This window comes from Malaya genurostris, chromosome 2, assembly GCF_030247185.1.
Source record: "Malaya genurostris strain Urasoe2022 chromosome 2, Malgen_1.1, whole genome shotgun sequence".
NCBI classification, from domain to species: Eukaryota; Metazoa; Arthropoda; class Insecta; order Diptera; family Culicidae; genus Malaya; species Malaya genurostris.
This window is the reverse complement of record NC_080571.1, coordinates 150,827,995-150,854,390: the sequence shown is the minus strand read 5'-3', so window position 1 is coordinate 150,854,390 and position 26,396 is coordinate 150,827,995. Positions and strand designations below refer to the sequence as shown.

Here is a 26,396-nt window from a genome sequence, read left to right as displayed (position 1 = left end):
CTACAAAATGAAACAGTTTTCAAATCGGTGGGAAAACAGCACAAAACATAAAGAAATAAATCGTTCTGCATCCCCGAAAGGATGCTGAACGATCTGCAGGTGCCAAAATGCACGGTTGATAAAACCTACAACCACCGAGAGGCCTAAGAAATTTTACAAAAGCGACACCATTCTGCATTCCCGAAGACTACAGAACGATTTCTTCCCGAATATGCACTTGAATTAATTAATTAACTCTTTAGGAGACACAAATACCTTTTTTATTTAAACGATATTTTATTCAGGCCTATTTGCGTACAAGCTTTACGTGGCTGATTTAGCTGAGTTTTTAGATAATTTTTTTTGTATTGGATCTCGTTGTCACCTTTTTTCTAGGGGGAGAGGAGCTTCCATTTTCCTCCGGCGAGGATTGAGGGGCAGTTTGTTCGTGGTTCGTCTCGTCATCCATTGCCGTGGTATTGTTATTGATTTCGTTGCTAGTTGCTGTAGATCCGCCTTGTTGTACATTGTTTGCAGTTGCTGGTTGGTTAGATGGTAAGCTGATAATTGCAGCTGCTGTACTTTGTTCTATAGAGGATACATTTTATGGTTTCGTTGAAGGGGATGCTTCACTGTTGTTGGTGACTGTCACAGGTGTACTGGGGTTGCTTGGGGTTGGTGTGAAGGAAGCACCGTTGTCCTTTGGTGTAGTTGTCTCCTTGTCCAGTTTATCACATGGCTTACCGTAGTGAACAGCTTTTTGACAATATCAACTTGTAGCCATCTGATTGTCATAGGTAACAAGTGATTTGCATGGTATTCTTGTATCCTGACCGAATGTCACATAAGAAGATCATGCACACGCACTTCTATAGCACTATCTTCCATATATACTGGAATGTTGTACTTGATATTTTCATGCTCTACATAGTGCACATTATTATTGTCTTTAGCGAATTGAATTGCATCAAACTCTTTATAGAACTGGATATAAACAATATTATTGGTTTTATTGCATTGAAGTTAATGCACACGTTTAATATCAACATGCATTTGCTCCTTAGGCAAACCTTCAAGTTCTCGTATCGAAGGTCGAGTTTTGCACTGTCTGAAGTCAACAATAATTGTATTCTTTCTTACCGGCGGTAGCTTCTGTTCGTTTGGTTCACTCATTTCGAGATCGTTCTATTGTTCGCTACACAATACTGTACTTGGTTTCTTCTGTCCCGAACGTAAGCGGTTTTGGTTTATCGACTGACTTAGATGAGATGTGAAACCGAACTGTTATAAACGCGTTTTCATGTGACAGACCACAAATACCTTATTTTCATTTTTAAAAATATCTCCTCCACCTTTTTTTTGAAACATGTTCGAAAATATACAAGAAACGATTTTTTTTCGTTTGCCTGAATGTTAGATATAGCAGTTTAAAAATAACCTGATTTGAACTAGTTTTGCTCATAACTTCAGTTCAGAAAACGCTACCTGCATACGCCAGTCATTAAAAAATTGGTTTTAAGATGTTCAAAGATACCTATACGAAAAGAGAAAAATATAAATGCTAGAGCAAAAAATCTGATTTTTTGAGGAACACCCTAAGTTGGTCTTTAAAAATAGCTTTTACACTAAAACCTTTGCAGATACTACTATGGTGTCCTCAGCAAAGCTGTTCGATATAAGTTTATCAACAACTTTGCCGAAGAATGCAGGCTCTATCTCAATACATCCGAAAAATAAGTTTTGGAACACCTTAATAATAAGAGCCACCCTAATACCATGTACATCGACATATGGCTTATCTTCACTGATCATTTGTTTTGAAGACATCATAGCTCTAAAATTAAAGGTTAAGCCATAAATGTTTTTGTCCCCCTAAATTGTGGACCACTGTGCAATGCAATTTAGCTCGGAAATTTTAAAACTTCCTATCTTTTAACTATTTTTTGAGATTCTACGGCAAACCTACAACAAAATCAGAATTTTAGTAGTTATCAATTGCGTTTGGGTTGTGCATAAAAATTGTTTAGATCGTTTGTCCAATACAAAAATATAACTATTTTTAGAGTTTTAGGTTATATACTAAAATTTTTAAAATTTTCGGTAAAATCCAAGTTTCAGTTTTCTTTTAAATTTTGTTTATAATAAATTTGCAACTAAAATAATAAAAAAATATATGTCATAAAATTTAAAAGCTTTGATTTAATTTTGTTTGGCAAAATTTTCCCTATAATAGAAATTCTCTGTAATTGTTCCAAATTTCTTGAGATTCTCTGAACGGATATATAATTTTGATCATATACATTGTTTCTGGTAATGATTCCAATATTTTGAATCAAAAAATGTACATGTCATCGCTTTAATTTTTGAGTTATATACAAACATGTGAAAAAAAATGAAAAAATCGTATATATTTATAAATTCTTCGATTTCTTTATGTTTTCTTTTGATTGTGCAGGAATGGTAGTTGAGCGAAAATTGTAGCTGGTATCACTAGAAATCGAATGATGTGTAAAAATATATAGGTCATCGCTTTGAATTTCGAGACATTTACGATCACTGTAAAAAGTCTTATCTTTTCTTAGGTCATCTCTCAACAGTTTTCGTTATAACTTTGGGTAGACAACCCTATTTTCAGTGTTTTTTTCAGCGCATTTTATTTCTGGAAGTAGTACCTTTTCAATGATGAACAAATTTTGAAGATCGGTTGACTAACAACAAAGTTATGACTCGGTAAATTTGAGGTTCTTAATATCCGATTCGTGATGCAGGTGCCGCATAAATGCAGATTTATTTATTTATTTATATATTTATTTATTTTCCATCTGACCTATGTTGGTCTTCATGAAATAGTGTATGGATGGGAAAAGCCTATTTGAAAATCAGCAATCTTCAGATGCGCGCAAAAACCCATCATCTTTTCTACTTTTTCACAAACATACAAGCTCACATAAATACATTTTCATAGTCTTACATAAATGCATTTTCACAATTTTAAATAAATAATAACTAATTAAATAACATATACGTGTTTAAAAATTCGTTAGGTCTAAAAAGGTTATTATCTATTGAAGTCTCTTAAGCCTATTTTTGAAAACGGTACTAGACACGGAGAAATCAAAATGGTTATACACACTATTAAATACATAACACATTGCCCTGATCGGTTCATTCTGACCATACTCTGTACGTTGAAAATCGAGCCTCAAGAAATTCCGCGCTCTAAGGCTTCTCGGAGGAATATTGATATGTATTTGAGAGAGAATCTGCGGAGCATCGATTTGTCCACTTAGTAATTTTGCTATAAATACCGCTCTGAATATGGTCCTTCGTTTGGCTAGTGTGTCCATACCGAGCAAACAACAGCGATCGGTATATGGTGGCAGTTGTAACGGATTACGCCAAGGCAGAGATCTAAGAGCAAATCGGAGAAATCGTGCTTGTACTGCTTCGATTCTATTGATGCAGACGCTCACGTATGGGCTCCAAAAAAGTACTGATGCTTCGAGGACAGACCGAACTAGCGAATAATATAATGCTCGCAAGCAGTACGGATCGTTAAACTCTTTGGCGACCCTTACAATGAAACCAAGATTTCTATTTGCCTGAGCTATTATATGAGCGTAATGATGTCTAAATGAAAGTTGGGAATCAAGATGCACGCCGAGATCTTTAAAGACTGATGCTCTTTCAAGTGTTTCACCAGAGATGCTGTAGTTCCAAAGTATTGGGCTTTTCTTACGCGTAAAAGAAATTACCGAGCATTTAGACACACTTATAGTCAAGAGGTTGAGATTGCACCAATTACAGAAATTGTTTAAGCACCGCTGAAGTTCATCGCAATCTTCTGTTGATCGTACCACAAGAAATAATTTCAAATCATCCGCATACATAAGTCTGTATCCTGGTGGTATGACGAGAGAAACGTCATTGAAAAATAGCAAAAATAGTAATGGACCGAGGTTGCTTCCTTGAGGAACACCCGACATATTAATGAAGTTGTATGACTCAACGTTTCCAAGCTTTACAGACAGAACTCGGCCTACGGGGTATGATTTAAGCCACGCAGAGAAGTTTGATGATACTCCTAAACGCTCAAGTTTTGCTAGTAATAGTGTATGATCTACACGATCAAACGCAGCTTTGAGGTCCGTGTATATTGTGTCTACTTGTGATCCAGTTTCCATATTTTTAATACAATAAGAACAGAATTGTGTCTGATTGGTGATAGTCGATCTGTTTGGGAAAAAACCATGCTGATCCTTCGAGATATACGACTTTGTTTCACGAAATAGGACGTCTCCAACTAAAATATCAAGAAGCTTAGATCCGGCATAGAGTGAAGTTATACCTCGGTAATTTGTAACATCTTGTTTGTCTCCTTTTTTGAAGACAGGAAACATAAATGATTTTTTCCAGTTCAAAGGAAATCGTGACTGCGATTTTGAGCTTTAAAAAAAACTTGAAATGGGAAAAATCAGATTTTCATTAGTTTTTCCTGAACGGTCGTCAATAATGATACACTTAAAATTATCTTTAAATTATCGAAATTGGTCAAGTAACAACTGAGCTATGATAGCTCAAAGTTACCGTTCCATTTTCTTTTAGGCTTGGTGCTTCGCATAACTTTTTTAGACTTGGTATTAGGAGTGTTAATAAAGACTGATTAGTTCTAAGAATAGTTCTTTGAATATTTCTTAGTCTTAGTCTTGAAAAAGACTGATTATATTAGAATATCACTCTTTGCAAAGACTTGAGAAAGGCTGACTAATTGTTAGTCTTTAAAAAGACTGTTAGTGATACAGGTAGCCTTGAAAAATACTGAAGCCTTGAATCAATGAAACTATAGGTAGCCAGAAAAAAATTCCAGGAGCTAAGAGTTATACGCGTGCGGTGCGAACGACTCACTTGCAAGTGTTGCATGATTGAAATCGACTACACGATCTTACAAACCGTTTCTAGAGAAAAATCGTATATTACAGGCTTGGGAGTTATCTTGGATTCGAAAATGAATAACAAGCAGCACATTGCTTATACATACTACCAATAATATCTCAAAGCTGCTAGGGTCCGTCTTTCGTGTGACGAAAGACTTCAAAAACATTTATTGCCTAAAATCATTTTTTTTCTGTTCTACACTAGAGTATGCATCTGTTGTTTAGTCACCCTACTGTCGAAACAACATTCAAAGCATAGAAGCTATTCAACATAAATTTATTCATTTTGCGCTTCGTGAACTAGCATGGATAGACCCCCTAAATCTTCCTTATTACCGAGATAGTTGCAAGATCATAGATTTCGATCTACTGTACGTTCGCAGAAATATGTTCAAGGCTGCTGTTTTCATTACTGATCTTCTTTAACACGTTGACTGCCACGACCATTCTCATACGACCAGAATATACGAGTTATCTCGTAGGTTGGCAGTCAACGTGTTAATAACGAATTGATTGCTCGGAGCTGTAATGGTAACTAGATTTTGATATTCGTCGTCGTTGTCTTCAAGCTTATTATTTTCTACGCATTTCTTCCGCTAAAACTAACTACGGCCACAACGAGTCAATGGTCGACTGTTTAATCGTTGATCAAGGCACTGTCTCTTCGAAAATTTACCGTTAGTTCTTAGTATTTAGTTATAATAGTTAATAACATGAAATACATCATTTGGATATTCCGTAATCTGTTGGTACAAAAGATGAGAGGCTCTATTGGTCAGCCTGAAAATAAATGACGGACATCAGCGGCATTAACCGGAAAATCAAATCTAACTCGTCATCTCCAGCATCATTGACAACATAAACAGCTATTCATTGTGTTCTATCATAGTTGATGTTGGACTTATAATTATTAGGTATTTTATTTAGCCCCAGTTTTAACTTATATTTATCATTCGCCAGAGTTGATATCATGCTTTATGAAGGCCCAATATCAGTTTTAGCGAGGGAATGTTATTCGTATTCATGTCAATTCAAAAGCAAAGTTTTGGTATTACATTCCTGTAGTGGAATTTGACCTTCTGTTTCAACAGACTTCGCAGCCGATTCAGAGTGTACAGAACCATTGCATGGCTAGTGCTACGATTCTACTGACACTACAATCCTTCCAGGTCGGGACTCGAACATACGACAACTGGTTTGTAAGACCAGCGCCCTATGCATTGAACTGCCAACCCGGATTCATGTCAATCCGGTTATGTCATTACCCAGCCGCCTTTTTCAAGTAAAATCGTCCAGTGGCATGCATTTGTATGTTATAAAACAAAATCTATTTTTAGAATTGCGTGTCCTAGAGAATTCATGATAAATTGGTAAATAATATTGATACAAACATATCATCGTTTTTATAACTTATGCTAATTAGTTTTCGTTTGTTATTTTAACATATAATCAGCAAAGTTTTAAGTAAACTTCGTTGTGTAAAATAAATATATCAATTAAAAAAAATGCCTTCTCTCCATCTGATCGGGATTACTCACCATATAAAGAAAAATTTTCTATCCTCAAACAAGTTGTAACTTCCTGGAACTAAACGAATATCAAATATATTTAATTCGTTGCAGTTGGGTTGTAGTTGAGATGAATTACTCCAGCATGTCTGATCATTTGAAATTTGACGTGCTTTGGGGTCTTCTGACAAAATAATATAAACATCGCTATCAATACATTTTTTTGGTAAACATTGACCAAGCTGCAGTATTTTTGGCTGTATGAAAAAAAAAATTACGTACTTAGTAAGAATACTGTGTCATGTTCCATGTAATTAGAGTCACAATCGTGCTTTGAAAATACCCAAAATGGTAAGTATGCAAAAAATCCTGGAAGAAAAACTGAACCAGATATTTTGTCGTGAATACTGGGTGAATACTTTACTATGGGGCGCCTTTTCAAAATTTACCCTCTGATAGAGTGAGTTTTTGATCGTGAATTTCTCCTGTTATATCTAATGAATCAACATAATTCTTGCTACATGCCATCGGAAATATGATCACAATTTTATGATAAAATTTTCAGTTATGTGACATAATCTCAAATAGTTCAAAATTAAACTTTTCAGAAATGTTTGGTACAAACGAGTATCAAAGAAGATAATTCATAAGGCGCGTTTGCCTTTCTCGTATTTTGAAAGCTCATAGCTCAGTGATCTGTAGAAGGATTTATATAATCTAACTACCAATAGAATCGAAAATTTTCAACTTGAACGTGTATTGCAACAACATTGAAGTTTTTCAATAGTACACTATTGAAAAACCTGTTTGATATAACCCATGACAGCACCAGCCAATCAGAACGCGAGATGTCTGCATCTATACAAGAGCATCCATATAAAAGTTGAGTGGTTCATTTTTCCTACCATTTTCTGAGCATCTGTTCCCGAAACAAGACACACGAGAGCAACATCGAGGACCTGTCGTCTCACTGTTTCCCGATCTGAATGCACGAGACACCGTCAGCACAATGCCACCGAAAACCGGTAGAAAGACAGATTTGTACCGTCACTAACACATTCAATTACGAACGGCAATGCGAAAGCGAAAGTGATGATGTTGAACACATCTTTATACTAGTATGGAGTCGTGTGAAAATATGCCATGCGAAACAGGGTTGCCATATTTACAGGTTAATCTGTATTATTATTATTATTATTATTATTATTATTATTATTATTATTATTATTATTATTATTATTATTATTATTATTATTATTATTATTATTATTATTATTATTATTATTATTATTATTATCATTATTATTATTATTATTATTATTATTATTATTATTATTATTATTATTATTATTATTATTATTATTATTATTATTATTATTATTATTTTCATTATTATTACTATCATTATTATTATTAGAATAACTCTTGCATACCGAAGATCATCGATACATACAGACCAGGCCATTGCAATTGTCTCGTACTGAAATTTCGAGAAGAATCAGATATCTTCGAACTTCATAGCTTCAATAAAAATAAACTACAAATTTTTCATACCTGGCCTCCTATATTAGCAAATTGAAAAGGAATTGTTTCAAGTTTGGAATAGTTGTAGAATAGTAGCTGTTTAATGTAGGTGCATCGCTTCAAACTCTATTAGTGAAAAAGAGGAAAGCTTGCACAATTCGTACAATCAATCAACTAACTGATATTCGGAAAAGTGATGGGAGCGTGTCAGTTTTTTCGTATTCACGACATTCAGTTATGTCTCTGACATTACCCACCCGTCTTTTTTTCAATTCTGGTCATAAAGATTATTTCCAGTTGTAAAAAATATCAATTGCGTTATGAATGGTTTGTAATATTTTGATCGAAATGTATCTTCCATTAGTAAAATTATGAGAATAATTCTTATCTTCTGGCATTAAAAACGCCTTACTCTTTACGATATGATGACGGGTGTCAATTAAATGAATTGAAACGAGCCGCGTTACCTTTCCATGGCATATTTTTGAACGCTTGTAAGTTAGTCATGTGTTGATGAATTGAATTTAGAGAATTTAACTACCAATCGAATAGGAAACATTTTGTTTGAACATGTATTACAACGTCGTTTTTGTATTTCAATAATACACTTTGGAAAATCAACAACACGTCATAATGATTTGTTTTATATAACGATATATTTAATAAGGTACACTGCTTTAGCAGTGTACCTTATATTTTTGTATAACACAAATGGGTCGGCGGACGCCACAATATTTTTGTTTCCTCTAGTATGACCGACGGTTTTGATCGTTGCTTCACCCCACGCATTCTATGTAGTAGCAATGACATCATATTAACAAGATATCCAGCTCTGACATTTCCCGAACAAATCATTGGCAACATCATTTTTTGCGAACATGGTGCCCTCAGGCGAGTCCGCATCGTATCTCGTACATACAAGCAGGGAAGAGAAATGTCAAATTCGTGCGCGCCAAAATTGCAGCACTGCGCACCCATACAATTGACATGATATGTTGAATGTGATGCCGTGCGATGGCGTTGTTAAATTGAAGATTGATTTCGCTCCAAGCTGACAGGGTCTGGTAGTAGTCTACTTTGGTCGATGTAGGAAGGCCTCGCGTTATGCATGAAAAAATACCTCACTGTTCTGCACAGTATTAACATTCGCACGAAGCAGAATCTATACATGTAGGCTTTGTCACATTTTGTTTGCTCAGTCAACGCCTGTTATGTAAAGAGGATGGGTGAAGGAATTCGCTTAGTCATCGTCTCGATGAATAGTCAACGGCTCGGTTTGCAGTATGCGGGTTTGCCAAATATGTCAGGATGTTTTCGATTCCTGCACATCGTGTTTGGTTGGGCGAATGTTCTCTGCATTGGAATTCACTATAAATTTTGGTACAACGGTGAACGTGCCCCGTACTAATAAAGTAAGCTCAAAATTACCATATTTTAAACGCTTGCAAGTAAGTGATTTGTGAAGGGATTTATAAAATGTAACAACCAATATGTTCGAAATCATTGAACTTAAACGTGTGTAGCAAAAGTATGCACAATTTTTAAGTAGGGTAACGGCTCCCTATTTTATCTGAGCTCCTATTTCCATCTCATCACTTCACCTCATTACTTTGAACAGGAATAATACCTTACAACGTACCTAAAGCAAACTGTGGAATGTTTTAAAATGCTTATTCAAGCTATTGTCACACTTTCTCATTGGAAGAAATGGGTTTGAATTATTTGGTGGTCGTTTTTTTTCATTTAAAACAAATTCACTTTTCAATTTACGACACAATTTCGTCTCAAGATTTACAGTTCGTTATGTTTCTGAATATCTACTAATCGATTCGTCTCAAAGCGTGATCACTATTTCTCGCAATTACACTACTATTGAATGCTGAATGACTTTATAATTAGTGATTTTCACTTGTCAGTTGTTTAATTAACGGTTAAAAGCTTCAAAAATTACCCGACAAGCAATAAAAGTCTTTAAGAATATGAGATGAATGTTTTTCACTTAGTTCACTTGATTGCGCTTTGTTTTCATCTCTTGGGTTTGCAAAGTTACCAAGTTTTATCACAATGTTACAAAGAAAATGTTTTCTTTCTTCAAATCATCATAAACAAGTGTTTTTTGGTATCCGTGACATTAGTTTAATTATATTTTTGATATTTATATTTCAATAAAACTGTTTCGGCTTCGAATATCACCAGAAAGAGCGAGTAAATACTAATGAAAAAACCATTGTGCAAATCTAGTAGCACTGGTTTCTTTCCGCCATATGTCTACATAACGCTTATAAGTGTGTGTGCTTCAGCGGCTGTGTACAGAGATGCCAGATATTTGCATAGAAAATATGTATTTGCTCTTTCTGTTTTAACTAATAAAATGAATCAGTTCAAATTGGTTTAAAATTTTAAAATAAATGTTTATCAGTGTTCATCATCAAATACTTTTCATACAATACAAAAGATTTCGATTTTAACATGTGATTTGATCGTTGATTAAAGAAATTAATAAAAAATACTTCAATCAAATACTAATAGATACTCAGAGAGAAAAGTCCAAGTTTTTACTTCTCGCTTTTGATAAGCATTTACAAATCTGTATTAAATTTAGAAAATTTGTATAAAATCTGTACTCTGATTTAAATCAGTATGCGAACGCAAAAATCTATACAAATCAGATAAATCTGTAAAAATGGCATCTCTGGTTCTGCATTATGTTTTTAGAAGGGCTAATGCCTAGGTAGAAATAATTCTTTTTTTTTTGTTTTTTTTTAAGTTCTAAAATTAACTGCACGGTAAAATTTTAAACTTAAAACGAAAGATAACGAAAACTATCCAAAAAATTGTAAGCGTCGAAATGATTCCAAACTGTTTTTTAAAATATCCTGTGTTGTCTCGTAGGCATTAGGCCTATTTGAAGAATAAATTTGAAATTTTGAACCTGAGAGTGTATTAGTGCACTATTTTGGTTTTGATTGCTCTACTACTTTACCTTATCTAACAGCTATAGTATAAAGTACACGCGATTCCCTGCCAAAATACGTCTATGAATTTCTCTGCTGGTGTCATTATCGGCGGTCACCAGTGAGCCCAAATACACGAACTCGTCAACCACCTCGATATCGTCACCGTATATCAATATTCGTGGTGGGAGGCGTAGTGTTTCTTCTCTAGTGCCTCTTCCTCTCATGTATTTTGTTTTTGACGCATTTATGGCCAGTCCGATACGCCTAGCTTCAGTTTTCAGTCTGATGTAGGTTTCCGTCATCTTCTCAAGGTCGTCAGCGAAGCCAAAAAGTTGTACGGACTTTCGGAAGATCGTGCCACTCGTGTCGATCTTCGCTCTTCACACCTTCCAGGGCAATATTGAACAAGAAAGCCCAACATCAGCACTGCCAAAGCTGTTCTCGATCGATTGTGTCGTATGCCGCTTTGAAGTCAATGAATAGGTAATGTGTGGGTACGTTGTATTCACGACACTTCTGGAGTACTTGTCTTATCGCGAATATGTGATCCGTAGTAGCGCGGGCTCCAGTAAATCCCGCTTTGTACGGCCCTACTAATTCCTTAGCTATTCGTGATAGACGACGGCAAAGGATTTGGGAGAGTACCTTGTAGGCGGCGTTCAGCAATGTGATTTTGCGGTAATCGCAACAGTCCAGCTTATCGCTCTTTATTAAACGGGACATACCACTCCATCCATTCATTCCTGCGGTAGAATCTCCTTCTCCCAAATCCTAGAAATCATCCAGTGCAGCGCTCTAGTCAGTGCCTCTCCTCCATGTTTGAGCAGCTCGCTGGTCATTGCCCGCGGCTTTGTTGTTTCTCAGCTTGCCGATCTCCTCACTTATCGCCGACAGATTAGGGGCTGGGAATCTGTCGTCGGCTGAGCGTGCACCCAGATTGATTCCTGTACCGTTCTCTGTATTTTGTGCTTCGCCATTCAGATGCTCATCATAGTACTGCTTCCACCTGTCGATCACCTCACGTTCGTTCGTGAGAAGGTTACTGGTATCTCTGCACATTTCGGCCTGTGGCGTGTAGCCTCTACGTGAACGGTTCACCTTCTCATAGAACCGTCGATTGGCAATTGCGCGTTCCCTCGCTTTGCGATCTTGGTCTTCCTGGTGGCGCTTTTTCTTTCGGAAAAGCGTGTTCTGTCAGTTCCGCGCCAGTCTGTATCGTTCCTCGTTCGCTCTAAAGCGGTGTTGTAGCATCCTCGCACTTGCTGCCTTCTTATATTCGTCCAACTGCTGACATTCGCCGTCAAACCAGTCATTTCCTCGATTCGATAACCTCGTACCTAGAACGGTTGCAGCAGTGCTACGGCGGACCTTATGTTCCTCCAGCCGTCTTCAAGAGTCGCCGCGCCAAGCTGCTCTTCCGTTGGTAGCACTAGCTCCAGTTGTTGCGCGTATTCCTCTGCAGTACGAATGCTACGTAGCTGCTCGAGATTGAGTCCCGGCGTTCCTGTGCGACGAGTATTGTGCACCGTCGATAGTTTTGAGCGCATACAAACCGCGACAAGGTAGTGGTCAGAATCAATGTTGGCACTGCGGTAAGTACGGACATTGATGTCGTCGTGATTGGTGTCTCCACTGCTAATTTAGGTAATGAATAAAGGATCAACGATAGGATGAAAATAAAACCTTTGAGATGAAATTAGGAGCACAGTAGTGAACGTATCAGAAGTGTTTTTAGCTGACTTTTTTGAATTTTTTTTTAATTTCCAAGGAATGGGAATCAATTCCCTATGTGGAGCAAGGCGAAATAAGCAGAAATATGAGAAATTCGTAGCGATTTAAGTGACTAAATCAGGTTTTTAAGGTATCGTCTTGACAAATGGAATGAGATAGGGAGCCCTTGCCCTACCAAAGGTCATCGTTCAAGTACCATGCGCACGGGTGGTTTTGGGAAATTTTCGATGAAAACCAAACCAAAAACGTACAGAACTTTGAAAAAATTTTTATCTATCTGTAGGGCAAAACTATTTGAAAAATTTGGAGGATTTTCCCAGTGTTGTCAATAATAGCTCTGACAAATTTGTGTTTTTGTGATCTTTCACAATTATTACACACATTCAAACTGAAGCGGATTTTCTTCAGATCATTGCAAAATGACGTTATTCTGAGTAAAACGTAGAAAACTACACAAAATAACATTATTCCGTTTATATATTGAATTATCATCGTTGCGAATAATTTGTATTTCATTTAGTACTTTCAATTCGTCAAAATGCAACGAAATCGGTTATATGAAATTTGTTTTATTACCATGACAAGCGTGGAAAGCTTTTCCAAAAATGTGTCTGAATGTGATCCTTGTAGCCAGAAAAAGGTTTATTCGAGAAAAGAAGTTTATGTCATCGCATTATTTTTCCAACTAATTGTGAAAGATCACAAAACACTCATTTTTCAGTGCTTTTTTTAAAACACTAGGAAAATCCTCCGAATCAGCCAATTTGCCTGCAGATAAATAAAAGTTTTTTGAATGTCTGTATGGTTATGTTTCGGATTTTTTTTAAAGATTTTGAAAAGTTCCTAAAACCACCCGTGTGCGTGGTATTTGGACGATGGTCATAATAATAAATAAATTTAAATGACTGATATTTGAATGTGCACATGTTGATGTAAAAAATAACTTCGTTTTGTTGAAATACTTTAAAATATTTACCAAATATTACTATTAACAAATCGATTTGACAAGTGATCGATTAGGTTAATTCTAATTCCACGATACATATGTCTCCAGTTTGTCAATTTTGTTTCAAATCTCTACGCGCACTCACCGCCTCTTTTTATTCACCGAGTCTCAGGGCGTTAAAGTGCGGGGGAGATTTCGGATGTGTGGAAGTCCTAAACGTAAAATAAAAGAATAAATACCTTTTTCCTAACCTACATTGAATACGATTGGTGCTGAGTCTCTCACGATGATGGCGTCCGAGGTGAAAACGAAGGCATATTAACGGAGGGCGATGGTGAGAACGGTGCTGATACGTTACGATTATTTCACGGGTATCGGTCGAATTTCGAGTGATTTTCGGTACTTCCAGAGACTGATGCGGTCAATCTGGAGTCAATCCGGGACTATGCGATGAGACGTTCTGGCATAGGTTACGTGTTGTACTTCAGCCATAGGTCGGTGACTTTAAACCTAACTTTTTTGATGTCACGGTGAGGATGCTCGCACAAGTCCCCAGCGTTAGAAAAAATAACGCTGTTGGGACTGGCTACTCCATCGTCAACTAACTGCAGAAACTTCGAAACTGTTGGTAGGACTCTTGTAACCAAGTCCGTGCTCTGCGATAAATCAGCTTTAACTCCTCCTGCAATATCTCTTTCTCAATCAACCGGTACAAAAAAACACTCTCCCGACCTTTCTTACACTCGCTCAGTTCTTCCGCCACATTTCAGTTCAATGGAGGGCCTTCCAATCGTAAACCACCATCGTGACTCCAACGCAGCCTGATTTTTCTTACTCCACCGTTTGAATCGACCGTTGGCTAAACACTAACTGAACACAGATTTCCTACACAATCCACACATAACATTTTGTTGTTACGAAACGGCTTCTTCTGGTTGGGCAAAAGAAACTAATGATTTAAATTCACAATTTCATTTTTCATTTTCCTATTAGTAATAGAAATTTATATCACAAATTATATACTATCTAACATCGCACTTGAAGATTGGTGGCCACCGAGAAAAAAAACTATATCAACATACGAAGAGAATTGAATGTGAATCATTACGTGCATTCTACGAACAATATTCACATTTTTCTGGTCATTATTTTTGTAGAATCTAAGCTGCCGACATACGAATAAACTGTACTGAGTTGTGTATCGTGTGCACGGTCCATTATCGATTGCGATTTGTTCGCCAACGTGATCTTTTGATCGAGATAAAGATAGTTGTTTGATTAAGATCTCTCGCTTCTTGGATACTTGGCTTATCGATATCCTACCAATAAAATCGATACCAGTGCTGTGAGATCCCATGACTTCGGTTTTCGTTATTTTTAAGTTACCCGAGAGAGATCGGAGCTTTACACATAAGGTTGCCTGAGCCTGGCATTTATCGGGATGCTAGCGGACTTTTAACTATCAAACGAGTTGGATCTCTCTTTTTAAAATTATTAAGCTTTTTTAAATTATTATTTATTATTTCGTTTATTCTAGTTTCTTTAGACAACATCATTTTATCTGAATCAATTTATCACTTCATTCCACTCTCGACAATTATCTCATGCAAGGAAGCTTCGGGGAAAGCATTGCTAGCATGATTGTATCTCGGAGAAAGGGTGAGTTGAGGCCAACTAAATAAGGAAAAAATGATTTGGTATTACGATCAATGTTACTTCACTCTGGTTTTATTAGGTTCGCCGGCTAAACTCTAATATGGCGGCCACTAGAATCGGCCAGCTCGTAGGATGAGGACCCATAATTAATCACAATCGTACAGGGTACATATTGTACACCAAGCTTGGCGTTGTCAAATTCCTTCGCAGTCGAGTTTTTGGTATTTCTTCTATATACCGTGTCTCCTACCCGAAAAGGTTTAGCCGGTCTGCGTGTTCTAAGATTATATGTGTTGCTTGCAGCCAACTGCGCTTTCAAATGCTTCTGCTATACAAGGGAATACAACCGAGATGAGTCTTGACGTATTCTCGCCAGTCTCGCCTCGAGTGTTTGCTCTGTCTCATCACCGAATGTAGACTGGTCGGTCCCCTTAAGAACCATTTCTTCACCTTCAGCAACCGGAAAGAGAGTGTAGCCCGTGGAGGAATGAAGCGTGGAATTGATCACAACCTTAATTTCAGAAAGTCGTCAATCATATTCCTGTTGGTTTTCCTTGTCATACGATCGTATCGTTGTATTAATGCAAGGTTAACGCATTCTACTGGATTGGCTTGTGAGTGGTAACGTGACGTAAACCAATGCTTTACTTAAAACCAATCCAAAATGTTTTTGAATTCTTTGGAATTAAAAATACTGGCATAATCAGATAACTGGATGGCTGGTACTGAATTGCAATAGAACCATCGATCGGTTAGTTCGATACATAGAGTTTGTACCGAGATCTGACAAAACCCCTGCAGTTGTACCCATTTACTGAACAGATCCATTGTGACTAATATATATTGTTTCCCGGATTTCGATCTAGGCAGGGGTCCAATGTAATCAAGAACAATGATTTTATTTAGTCTTGATGGCCCCCGCATGTCTCTCATAGAGGGTACTGTGGACATATTGGGTGCTTTGTTTTCTTTGCAGGTTATCCTCTATGCGGAAATCCGTATAATCCTCCGGTGTAGTCAATTTTCGTGAATAATATACCACCACCCGCTCCACACCATCAATCTGCTGGGTAAGTACGCCTGCAATGGTGTAAGCACTCGCATCTGAGTGTATAGTGAACTCGTGATCGAAGTCCGGACTGGACAACCGTCGATAATAGTTATCCAACTACTTGGAAGCGACGGAGTTTTGTTATGGAGGCGGGGCGGTTCTCGGTTTCAGTACCTATTGTCCTAGAACTCGGTTCATTAAGCGAGCCAAAGACGACGGACTATTAATTAAACCGAAGGGCAACCGGGTGAACTTTAACTTCACTTGCTCTTGAACAATGAACGGACAGTACTTGCGAGACTCCTTAGCTAGTGTAATTTGCAAAAAAGCCTCCGAAATACCTTTCGTCGCAATCTATTTTGCACGTGGGAGTCGTAAAAGAATTCGATAAGGATGGGGAAGGGGACAAGCATCACGCACGGTTCTCTCGTTGAGAACAGTCAGAAGTTGATTTTTCAATTATCGCCCTATTTCGAAGTCGATCAAGTTCAAGGAACAATCCTTGTTGTATTTTAGGAGATATAAGATACGGGTACTGTCGGATGGGTCTTATTGACTTGACTATCTATCTATCTAACAGCTATAGTCCTGGGGTGTATTTTGCTATATCAAGACTACGTCTCCACATAACTCGGTTCATGGCTGCTCGTCGCCAGCCACTCAAGGCATGGATGCCTCGAGGTTCACCCTCCACTTGATCGATCCACCTTGTTCACTGCGCTCCTCTTCTTTTTGTAGCAGTCGGATTAGATTCAAGAACCATTTTCACATTACCAAAAGGGAAGGATGTAACTGGCATGTCGTTCATTTCGTATAAAATTGGATTGGGCCCTTGCTTGAAAACCAAAGCTCTAGACCCATCTTCTTGGCCCGTCGGATTGTTATTCCGAGAGTTTGTGGATTTGCCAAAAAACTCAAATCGTCGTTTGCTGCTCCCTCGCTCGGAGAGCTAAAAAATAATCCTGCTTCCGTGCGCTGTTTCGTGGACGGTGGAAACCTAAGGGTTTCCACCAGAGGCGAGTATTTTTGTATTAAAACAACTATCGCTTCACTAAATGATCCCGTGTTGCAGAGTGATGAACGAAATGAATATAAAATATGGGTATACTACCAGAACGTTCGTGGTTTAAGGACCAAAATCGACGAGCTTTTCCTGGCAGTGTGTGACTGCAACTACGATATCATCATTCTTACTGAAACCGGGCTCGACGATCGGATCAATTCCCAACAGTTATTTGGAAATGCATTCAACGTTTTCCGCTGCGACCGCAGCTTAGCAAACAGTGTCAAATCAAAGTTTGGCGGTGTTTTAGTTGCTGTTTCTCAAAAATATGCCAGCTCTGTTGTACAAACGGTGAATGGTCGTTGCCTCGAACAAGTGTGTGTATGTGCTACCGTGCGGGACCGAAAGATATTTCTGTGCGGTGTGTATATCCCTCCCGATAAAAGCCAGCAAGTTGGTGTGATCGATGAGCATATTTCTACTGTTTCGGAGCTGTGCAGCAAAAGTTCCGCAAGTGATATTGTTTTTGTGTGCGGTGATTTCAACCAGCCACGGATAACGTGGGGTCATGGATCAGACGTAACACAATCTCCTTCTCTTCTACCCGTTGCCAGTACGACACTGATAGATGGTATGGATTATTTGAATTTATATCAAAGGAATCGCCATAAGAATCATCTCGGACGAACGCTCAATCTGATATTTTGTTCGTTAGAGAGCCAATTGGTAGTTGATCGTTGTGTTGCCCCACTACTACCCGTAGACCTTCACCATCCGCCTTTAGCTGTTTCATTGCCCGTTGATTGTGAAAGCGTTTCATGTGATACCCAGCTTATTGTCGAATTAATGCCATTGAACTACCGAAAAATTGATTTTACTGCCTTTCAAGCATATTTGCAGGATGTTAATTGGTCTGTTTTGTATGAAATCGATAACGTGAATGAGATGTCTTCACTATTCTGTGATATTTTGTTTCAATGGCTCAGTTCTAATCTTCCATTAGCAAAACGACCCATTGCTACTCCTTGGACTACAGCGTACCTACGTAAACTCAAGCGGGATCACAATGCCTGGCAACGCAAACATCGTCGTTTTCATAATGCTGAGACACAAAGAATGTTCAAACACTCCAGTGAAAATAATCGTAAATTGAACGCGCGGCTATACAAAGATTACGTCATGCGAGTTCAAACTGACCTTCGACGGAATCCCAAGAAGTTCTGGACATTTGTCAACTCAAAGCGAAAATGTTCATCAATTCCTCCAAATGTTTGTCTCGACGGCGTGGAGTCTAACTCAACGGTGGATTCGTGCGAGCTGTTCGCAACATTTTTCGCTTCGGTATTTGCTGGAAATACTGCTTCCGACGCCGAAGCTGATGTCGCTGCTATGGACGTTCCTGAAAATTTAGTGCGTATGGATACGTTTATAATTACTCCTGAAATGATTCTTGCCGCTGCGAAGAAACTGAAAAAATCGTATTCAGCCGGACCTGATGGAATACCCGCTGCAGTTTACACTAATTGTACTGCTGCTTTAGCTGAGCCTCTGTGCATTATTTTCAACAAATCTTTCGAGCAAGGCATTTTTCCAAGGAGATTTGGAAGCAATCTTTCATGTTCCCTGTATTCAAGAGTGGTGACCGTCGTAATGTAAGAAACTATCGAGGCATAACAAGTTTATCTGCTGCTTCAAAGCTCTTTGAAATAATTGTAAGCAATGAGATGCTCTTTCGCACTAAACATTATATCTCAACTGAACAACATGGGTTTATGCCTGGACGCTCGGTCAGCACAAATTTATTAGATTTCACTTCGACCTGCATTTCGCGTATGGAGGAAAAGGTACAAATCGATGCGGTATACACGGATCTAAAAGCAGCGTTTGGCCGAATAGACCACCGAATACTCCTTCGAAAGATGTCGCGATTAGGTGGAACTCAAAAGTTCATTGATTGGTTATACTCTTACTTGTGTGGTAGAGTTTTACGAATAAAATTGGGCTCGAGCGTTTCATCTCAGTTCACGAATGTGTCAGGAGTACCTCAAGGCAGCAATATGGGTCCGCTTCTGTTCTCTTTGTTTTTCAATGATGCTATTTTGCTGCTCAGTAACGGCTGCAGATTAGTTTACGCTGATGATTTGAAATTGTACCATGTAATTCGATCTATTGACGACTGTGTCCGGCTCCAACAGCTCCTCGATACATTTGTTGCTTGGTGCAAAAGAAACTGGCTGATTATCAGTACTGCGAAATGTCAGGTCATAACGTTCCACCGAATACAGAATCCATTGCATTTTGATTATCAAATTGATGGACAAACGCTCCAAAGAGTTGATCATGTTAACGACCTTGGTGTTTTGTTGGATGCCAAACTTACATTCAACCTACATCGCTCAACTTTGATTTCAAAAGCAACACGGCAACTGGGTTTTATTGCCAAAATCGGACGTGACTTCAAAGATCCCCATTGCTTGAAGGCATTATACTGTTCATTGGTTCGACCGCTACTTGAGAATGCTAGTTTAGTTTGGAGCCCGTATCAGATTGTTTGGATCTTACGGATTGAACGTGTTCAGAAAAGATTTGTCCGACTGGCTCTAAGAAATCTTCCCTGGCAAAACCCGCTTGACCTTCCACCGTACCCCGATCGCTGTCGTCTGATAGGTCGTGATTCATTGGAACGGCGCAGGAAAATTCAACAAGCTGTGTTTGTGGCAAAACTAATCAATGGCGATATCGACTCACCGCAACTTTTGTCTCTACTTGATTTCCGTGCCACGCAACGATTGCTGCGTTCTACTAGCCTATTTCAACCGAGATATCATCGAACGACGTTCGGATTCCATGAACCGATAACTACATGTATAAGAACATTTTCCACTGTTCAAAATCTTTTCGATTTTAATGAACCGACACATAAGTTTATTCAGAAAGTGTTACGATCGAATATTTTATAACTTGACTGATATATTCATTAAGACTTATTATATTGTCAGATGAATGAATAGAATAAATAAATAAATAAATAAATAAATGATATACCCAGCCCATCGCAGACGTCCGATTTTAGCTATACGTACGATGGGTGGTTCTCCCAGCAGCTGTTGCAATTCGAGACTCGTTTGCCGTCTCCACGTTCCGACTTCCATCTGCACACGGCCATAGATCCTCAGTACCTTTTTTTTCAAAAACACTAAGGGCGCGTTGGTCTTTTTCTAGTGGCCATAGAGAACAATCGGTCTGATGAGCGTTTTGTAGATGGTCAATTTCGTGCGGTGGCATACTTTTCTCGATTGAAAAGAATCTCTGAGTCAAAATTACGCATGATTTCCTCTCAAAATATGTCTCTGAATTCTCTCCTGGTGTCATTATCGGCGGTCACCAGTGAGCCCAAATACACGAACTCGTCAACCATCTCAAAATCCTCACCAACTATCAATATTCGTGGCGGAAGGCGTAGTGTTTCTTCTCTAGAGCCTCTGCCTTTCAGTTATCTTGTTTTTAAGGCATTTATGACCAGTCCGACTAGCTTCAGCTTTCAGTTCGATGTATGTTTTCATCATCTTCTCAAGGTTACGTGTCACGATGTCAATATCGTCAGCGAAGCCAAAAAGCTGTACGGACTTTCGGAAGATCATGCCACTGACGTCGATCCTCGCTCTTCGATTCACAATATTAGACAAGATAATAGAGAGTCCATCACCTTGCCTATTCGAAAGCACTCGAGAGCGTCCCAGATACTCGGACGTAGCACATTGCTCTATAAATCGTAGCTTTGACCAATTGCGTCAGTTCTTCCGTATTCGTGCATGATGTGCCTTAACCGTTTTCGATCGATTGTGTCGTATGTCCCTTTGAAGTCAATGAATGTTTTTATTTTTATTTTTATTATTTTTTTTTATTTTGAGAGCAAGGAAAATCGGGCTTTTCCCAGCTCTAAAAAAAATGGAGATGAAATTTGGCAATTTCTCTCTCCAGTAGGCATAAAAAAGAGGCATGGAAAACAGAGAGAAAGTCGGGGTTAGATTTAGATCTAATTAGTGATCGAAAAGATGGTGGAAGACGGAGAAAAGGAGGAAGAGCGAGCGGGTTTGTTTTTGCAAGCGAATTGCAAGGTTTCCAATAGAAATACAAAAGATGAAGAAAATGAGAGGGGAAGCGAAAGGGTTAGTATCAGCGAGCGAATCTAAAATACAAACGGTTAAAAACAAATCCTGATCCAAAGTTAATCTAACAAGTGACAATGAAACAATCGTTTGATCATATTTCGAGATAGTTGAAAGTCGAAAACACTGGGGCAACTATTGAATGTTCTGCACATACTGGAAAATGGTTCATAGTAACCATAATTTGTTCGTGTAATGGGTAAACTCAGGAAACGATACGTGATTGTAATAAATCAGCCACAAAAACGGCTTTGGAGACATTCCTACGAACAGATAGCAGATCTAGGACAATTGGCTTACAATGATCTTTGTAACTAGAAAGAGTAGTGGGATCCATCCAAGGTATGTAGTTGTTTCTGTTGTGCTTCAATAAATCCAGATATATAGTTTCAAATAATACTTTTTTTTTTTTTTTTTACAAGGTGAAATGCATTTACGCACGGAGTGTGGGACTCTCCACAGGACTACCCAACTGTTGATTGGAACTACCCACTAAAACACCTTGGATCTCCAACCCTACCTCCCCGGCACCACCGCTAGGTATTACTTCGGGGTGGAAGGCTATTGGTGCTCACAGCACCCTCCCCAGATTTATGCAGAATGGGGATCAGCATCCTGCTCTCGAGGGATCGACCAGTTGGATGACGAGGTCGGTCCAGTGATGCCGGCTGGAGGGTAACTTCCGGTCACTGGCGCCTCGACGACCCAAAACTGATGCTACGTCGTGGAACTACTCGACTAGTCTCCGCCAAAAGATCTAGTCTACACCGACGGAGGGTTCCCCGACGAGGGAAGTCCTCCCGAGCCGACGCTTACGGTACGCGTCTACGACCCGACCGAAAGGATGCCTAAGTCGATCCAATGATTCCGGTTGGAGCGTGGCTTCCGGTTCACTGGCGCTCAGACGATCCTATCGGTATCACGCGACGATCTACTCATCTAGTCCCCGACAAAGGATCTAGACTACTCCGACGGAGATTTCCCCGGCGAAGGAGAATCTCCCGACACCGAGTCTCTTACACCACACGGGACACCCGATGGAGTGCCGAGGTCGGTCCCGCGATTCCGGTTGGAGCATGGCTTCCGGTTCGCTGGCGCCTCGACGACTCGAATCGGTGTTGTGGCGGCTACTCGACTAGCCCCCGCCGAAGGATCTAGCCTATACCGACGGAGAGTTCCCCGACGAAGGAGGCCCTCCCGAAACCGACGCTTTCCCGTCAACGCCCGACCGAGAGGATGCCTGGGTCGGTCCAGTGATTCCGGTTGGAGGATAGCTTCCGGTTCACTGGCGCCCTGACGATAGTAGCAGTTTTACGTACTACTCGTCTAGTCCCCGACGATGGATCTAGACTACTCCGACGAAGAGCTTCCCGACGAAGAAGGTTCTCCCGGACCGACGTTTATTCGCTGATCCCTCTTGAGCCTACTACGGCACGCGTTGATCCGCACTCCATTTCCGCTGCAATATGCCCGCAATTTGGGATGCCGCGGTCGACACTGCGTTCCAGTTCTCTACGCAGTGTCACATTCTCTGGATCAGGTTTTCCGGTGTGGTGTCCCTGCCGCATGCCTCCAGTAGATCACTCCTTTGAGCCGTGAAACGGGAACATGCGAACAAGACGTGTTCAGCCGTCTCGATCTCGTCTGGGCAGCCAGGACATACAGGGGATGTCGCGTGGCCGAACCTGTGGAGGTACAATCTGAAGCACCCGTGGCCTGTGAGGAATTGCGTCAGGCCGAAGTTCACTTCTCCGTGAGGTCTATCTAACGTGAGGTCTATCTAGTTTCAAATAATATAGATACGGCACATAGTGCAGCTATACCACGATAATTTAATACATCAGGTTTTATTTCCCTTCTTGAAAACTGGGAAAATATATGATTGTTTTTAAATATTTGGAAATGTTCCTGGCCTAAGAGAAATACTGAACAACATCGACAGTGGAATTAGAAGACTCTTTGAGCACTTTTTCAATACTAACGAAGGAATACCATCCGATCCAGCTTTGGAAGATGATTTCATCTTAATACACGCTTTTTCAAACATAACAGTTGTTATGAAGGGGTGAGAACCAGTTAGAGAGCGGCTAGGAACATTGATGATAGCTATAGAAATTTGGAGGTGGGTACGTTGTATTCACGACACTTCTGGAGTACGTGTTTTGTCACGAGTATGTGATCCGCAGTGGCGCGGGCTCCAGTTAATTTCGCTTTATACGGTCCTACGAATTTCTTAGCTATTTGTGATAGACGACGCAAAAGATTTTGGAGATTATCTTGTAGGCGGCGTTTAGCAATGTGATTGCGCAGTAATTGCAACAATCTAGCTTATAACCCTTTTGTAGACGGGACATACCACTCCTTCCATACATTCCTGCGGTAGATCTACTCCTCTCAAATCTATTAAATCATCCAGTGCAGCACTCTAACCAGTGGCTGTCCTCCATGTTTGAACAGCTCGCCTTGTAACTGATCATTGCCCGCTACTTTGTTGTTCCTCAGCTTGCCGAACTCCTCACTTATCTCCGACAGATCTGGTGCTGGGAATCTGTCGTCGGCTGTGCGAGCATCTAGATTGATTCCTGTGTCGTTCTCTGTATCTTGTGCTTCGCCATTCATTCATTCGTCGTCAAACCAGTCATTTCGATAACCTATTATCTAGTACGGTTACAGCAGTGCTACTTACGGAGTCCTTATATTACTAAAGCCGTCTTCAAGAATCGCCGCGCCAAGCTGCTCTTGCTTTAGTAGCACTAGCTTCAGTTGTTGTGCGTATTCCTCTGCAGTTTGAACGCTACGTAGCTGCTCGAGATTGAGCTGTGCGTGAAATGCTTTCTTCTAGTTATCGGGTCTCGTCTCATGTGGTCAGTGCACGTTGGTGATACTGTAATAGTAGAAACGGCCCTTTATCTTCAATACGCACATCCTATCACTGATTATCATCCATCCAATCACGTGCTGGCGCATCTTGCCCAACACTACAAATCCTGTTCCTATATTGCTGGTTGTGCCACAGTTCTGGTAGAAGGTAGCCGCTCGATGCCCACTTTTCCGCACCTTCTCTCCCATCCAATAAAGTTCCTGCAGTGGTACAACATCGAAGTCGCGGATTTGAAGCTAATCATGCAGCATTCGGTCGTATCCTGGAAAGCCAAACTTCCATGTGCCAAGCTTCCAATCGTCCTTTTTTCGTCACCTAGATCTTTGCCGATTATTTTGAGTCGTATTTTTATCCTGATTTTACGTAACATGTGGTTTTCGGGCAGCTTGTCGGTATATGACCAAGGTCCCACCGTAGTTGGTTAGCTGATCTTTTCTATGCTTACTCGTACCTCAGCAGGCACCGCGGAGAGGTAGGGATAGGAGTTAAATGGACTGCGGAATCAAATAAGTCGTACTCATTCACATGTTCTGAATTCGCCAGCTGCTCAACGTGACTTAAAAATTCATTCAAGCCTGACCATTTCCAAAATATTTTATTACATTCCACTGAGAAATCGGGATGACTTTTCGATGGGAAATCTCGGTGGGTTATTCTGGTCTTTGAAAAAAAAATTTTTTTCCACAAAAACGTTTATTTCAAAGCCAACATACATAAGTTTTTCTTCGCCATGGCAGTCTCAATACATAATACTTTGAACCAAATATATTTCGAATATCATATAAGTAGGTTGGTATTCATTAGTTAATCTAAACACTGTTATTATCAAGCGAGTTGCTATTATAAATAACATTAAACCAAATACATACATTTTGTACATGATCTAATAACTATTTCAGGTTTGTTTGTATAAGTTCATCACATTTATTCAATATCATATAGTTGGCTATTGGTTGAACTCATGGAAGAGAAAACAGTCTAACATAAAATGAAATTTAAATTGGAACTCCAATGGACTTAATGAAATGATAAAGAAGTTTCATGTACGAAAGATCACGACAAGCAAGAATGTCGCGGACATTGCATAGTCTACCTTGAGTACGCAAGAAATTATTTAGTTGGAATCTGCCATCACGATACTCTACGCATGTTAAAACGACATGATCGATATCGCGATAACCTTCGCCACAAGCACAATAATTAGTCTCGGAGCGTCCAATCCGAAGGAGATGTTCATCTAACGTGTAGTGATTGGACATTAGTCTGGACATCACACGAATGAAATCCCTACTAACATCCAGTCCCCTGAACCATGCCTTTGTCGATATTTTAGGAATAATTGAGTGCATCCATCGACCCAGATCATCAGTGTTCTTTGGCGGGACGCGTTATGAAATTCGTTGAAAGCAATCGGTCGCTCATAAATTTCACCCTCAATAGCACCACGTTTGGCTAAACTATCGACTCTTTCATTGCCTGAAATAAAGCAATGAGCCGGGAACCAAACTATTGTGATTTGATAATTATTATTCAATATGACGTTCAGACACTGTTCTATTTTGCCAAAGAAAAACGGTTCATTTATGCCAGCAGCGTTTGAGCGAATGGCTTCAATTACACTCAGACCGTCTGTGAAGAGAAAATAATGGTTTGGAGATAATGTGACGATTACACTCAAACTATAATGAACTGCTGCTAACTATGCTATATAAACAGATGCAGGTTCTTGAAGCCTAAATAAAGCCGAAACATTATTGTTGAGTATACCAATCCCAGTAGCCACTTCAATTCATGATCCGTCCATGTAAAATATTTTCTCAGAGTCAATATGCCTGAACTTACTTGTGAATATCTTTGGGGTTTCCATCGAGCGTATGTGATTCGAGATTTCACGCACTTAGCGCTGCATGGATGTGTCGAAAAATAGAGTTGAGTGAGGGACATTTAGTAAGCTGTCACGGATAGGAATATATCTTGCAGGGTCGATTTCCTGTGACATATGGTTAAAATATACTGTCATGAATCTTGTTTGAGATTGAAGCTCAACTGGCCTTTCG

At 39.4% G+C, this 26,396-nt stretch overlaps 1 protein-coding gene across 6 annotated transcripts in view; it reads right to left on the bottom strand.

Annotated features, from left to right (window-relative positions):
• The window catches only part of LOC131427593 (nose resistant to fluoxetine protein 6), a 1,835,865-nt gene that overhangs the window by 1,614,143 nt on the left and 195,326 nt on the right, over positions 1-26,396 (bottom strand). For 5 of the 6 annotated variants that reach the window (XM_058590935.1, XM_058590936.1, XM_058590938.1 and 2 more), the window contains exon 3: positions 6,452-6,678. In XM_058590935.1, the coding sequence (XP_058446918.1) occupies positions 6,452-6,678 (227 nt within the window). The remainder of the gene's footprint in view (positions 1-6,451; positions 6,679-26,396) is intronic. The other variant, XM_058590937.1, reaches the window with a different exon arrangement.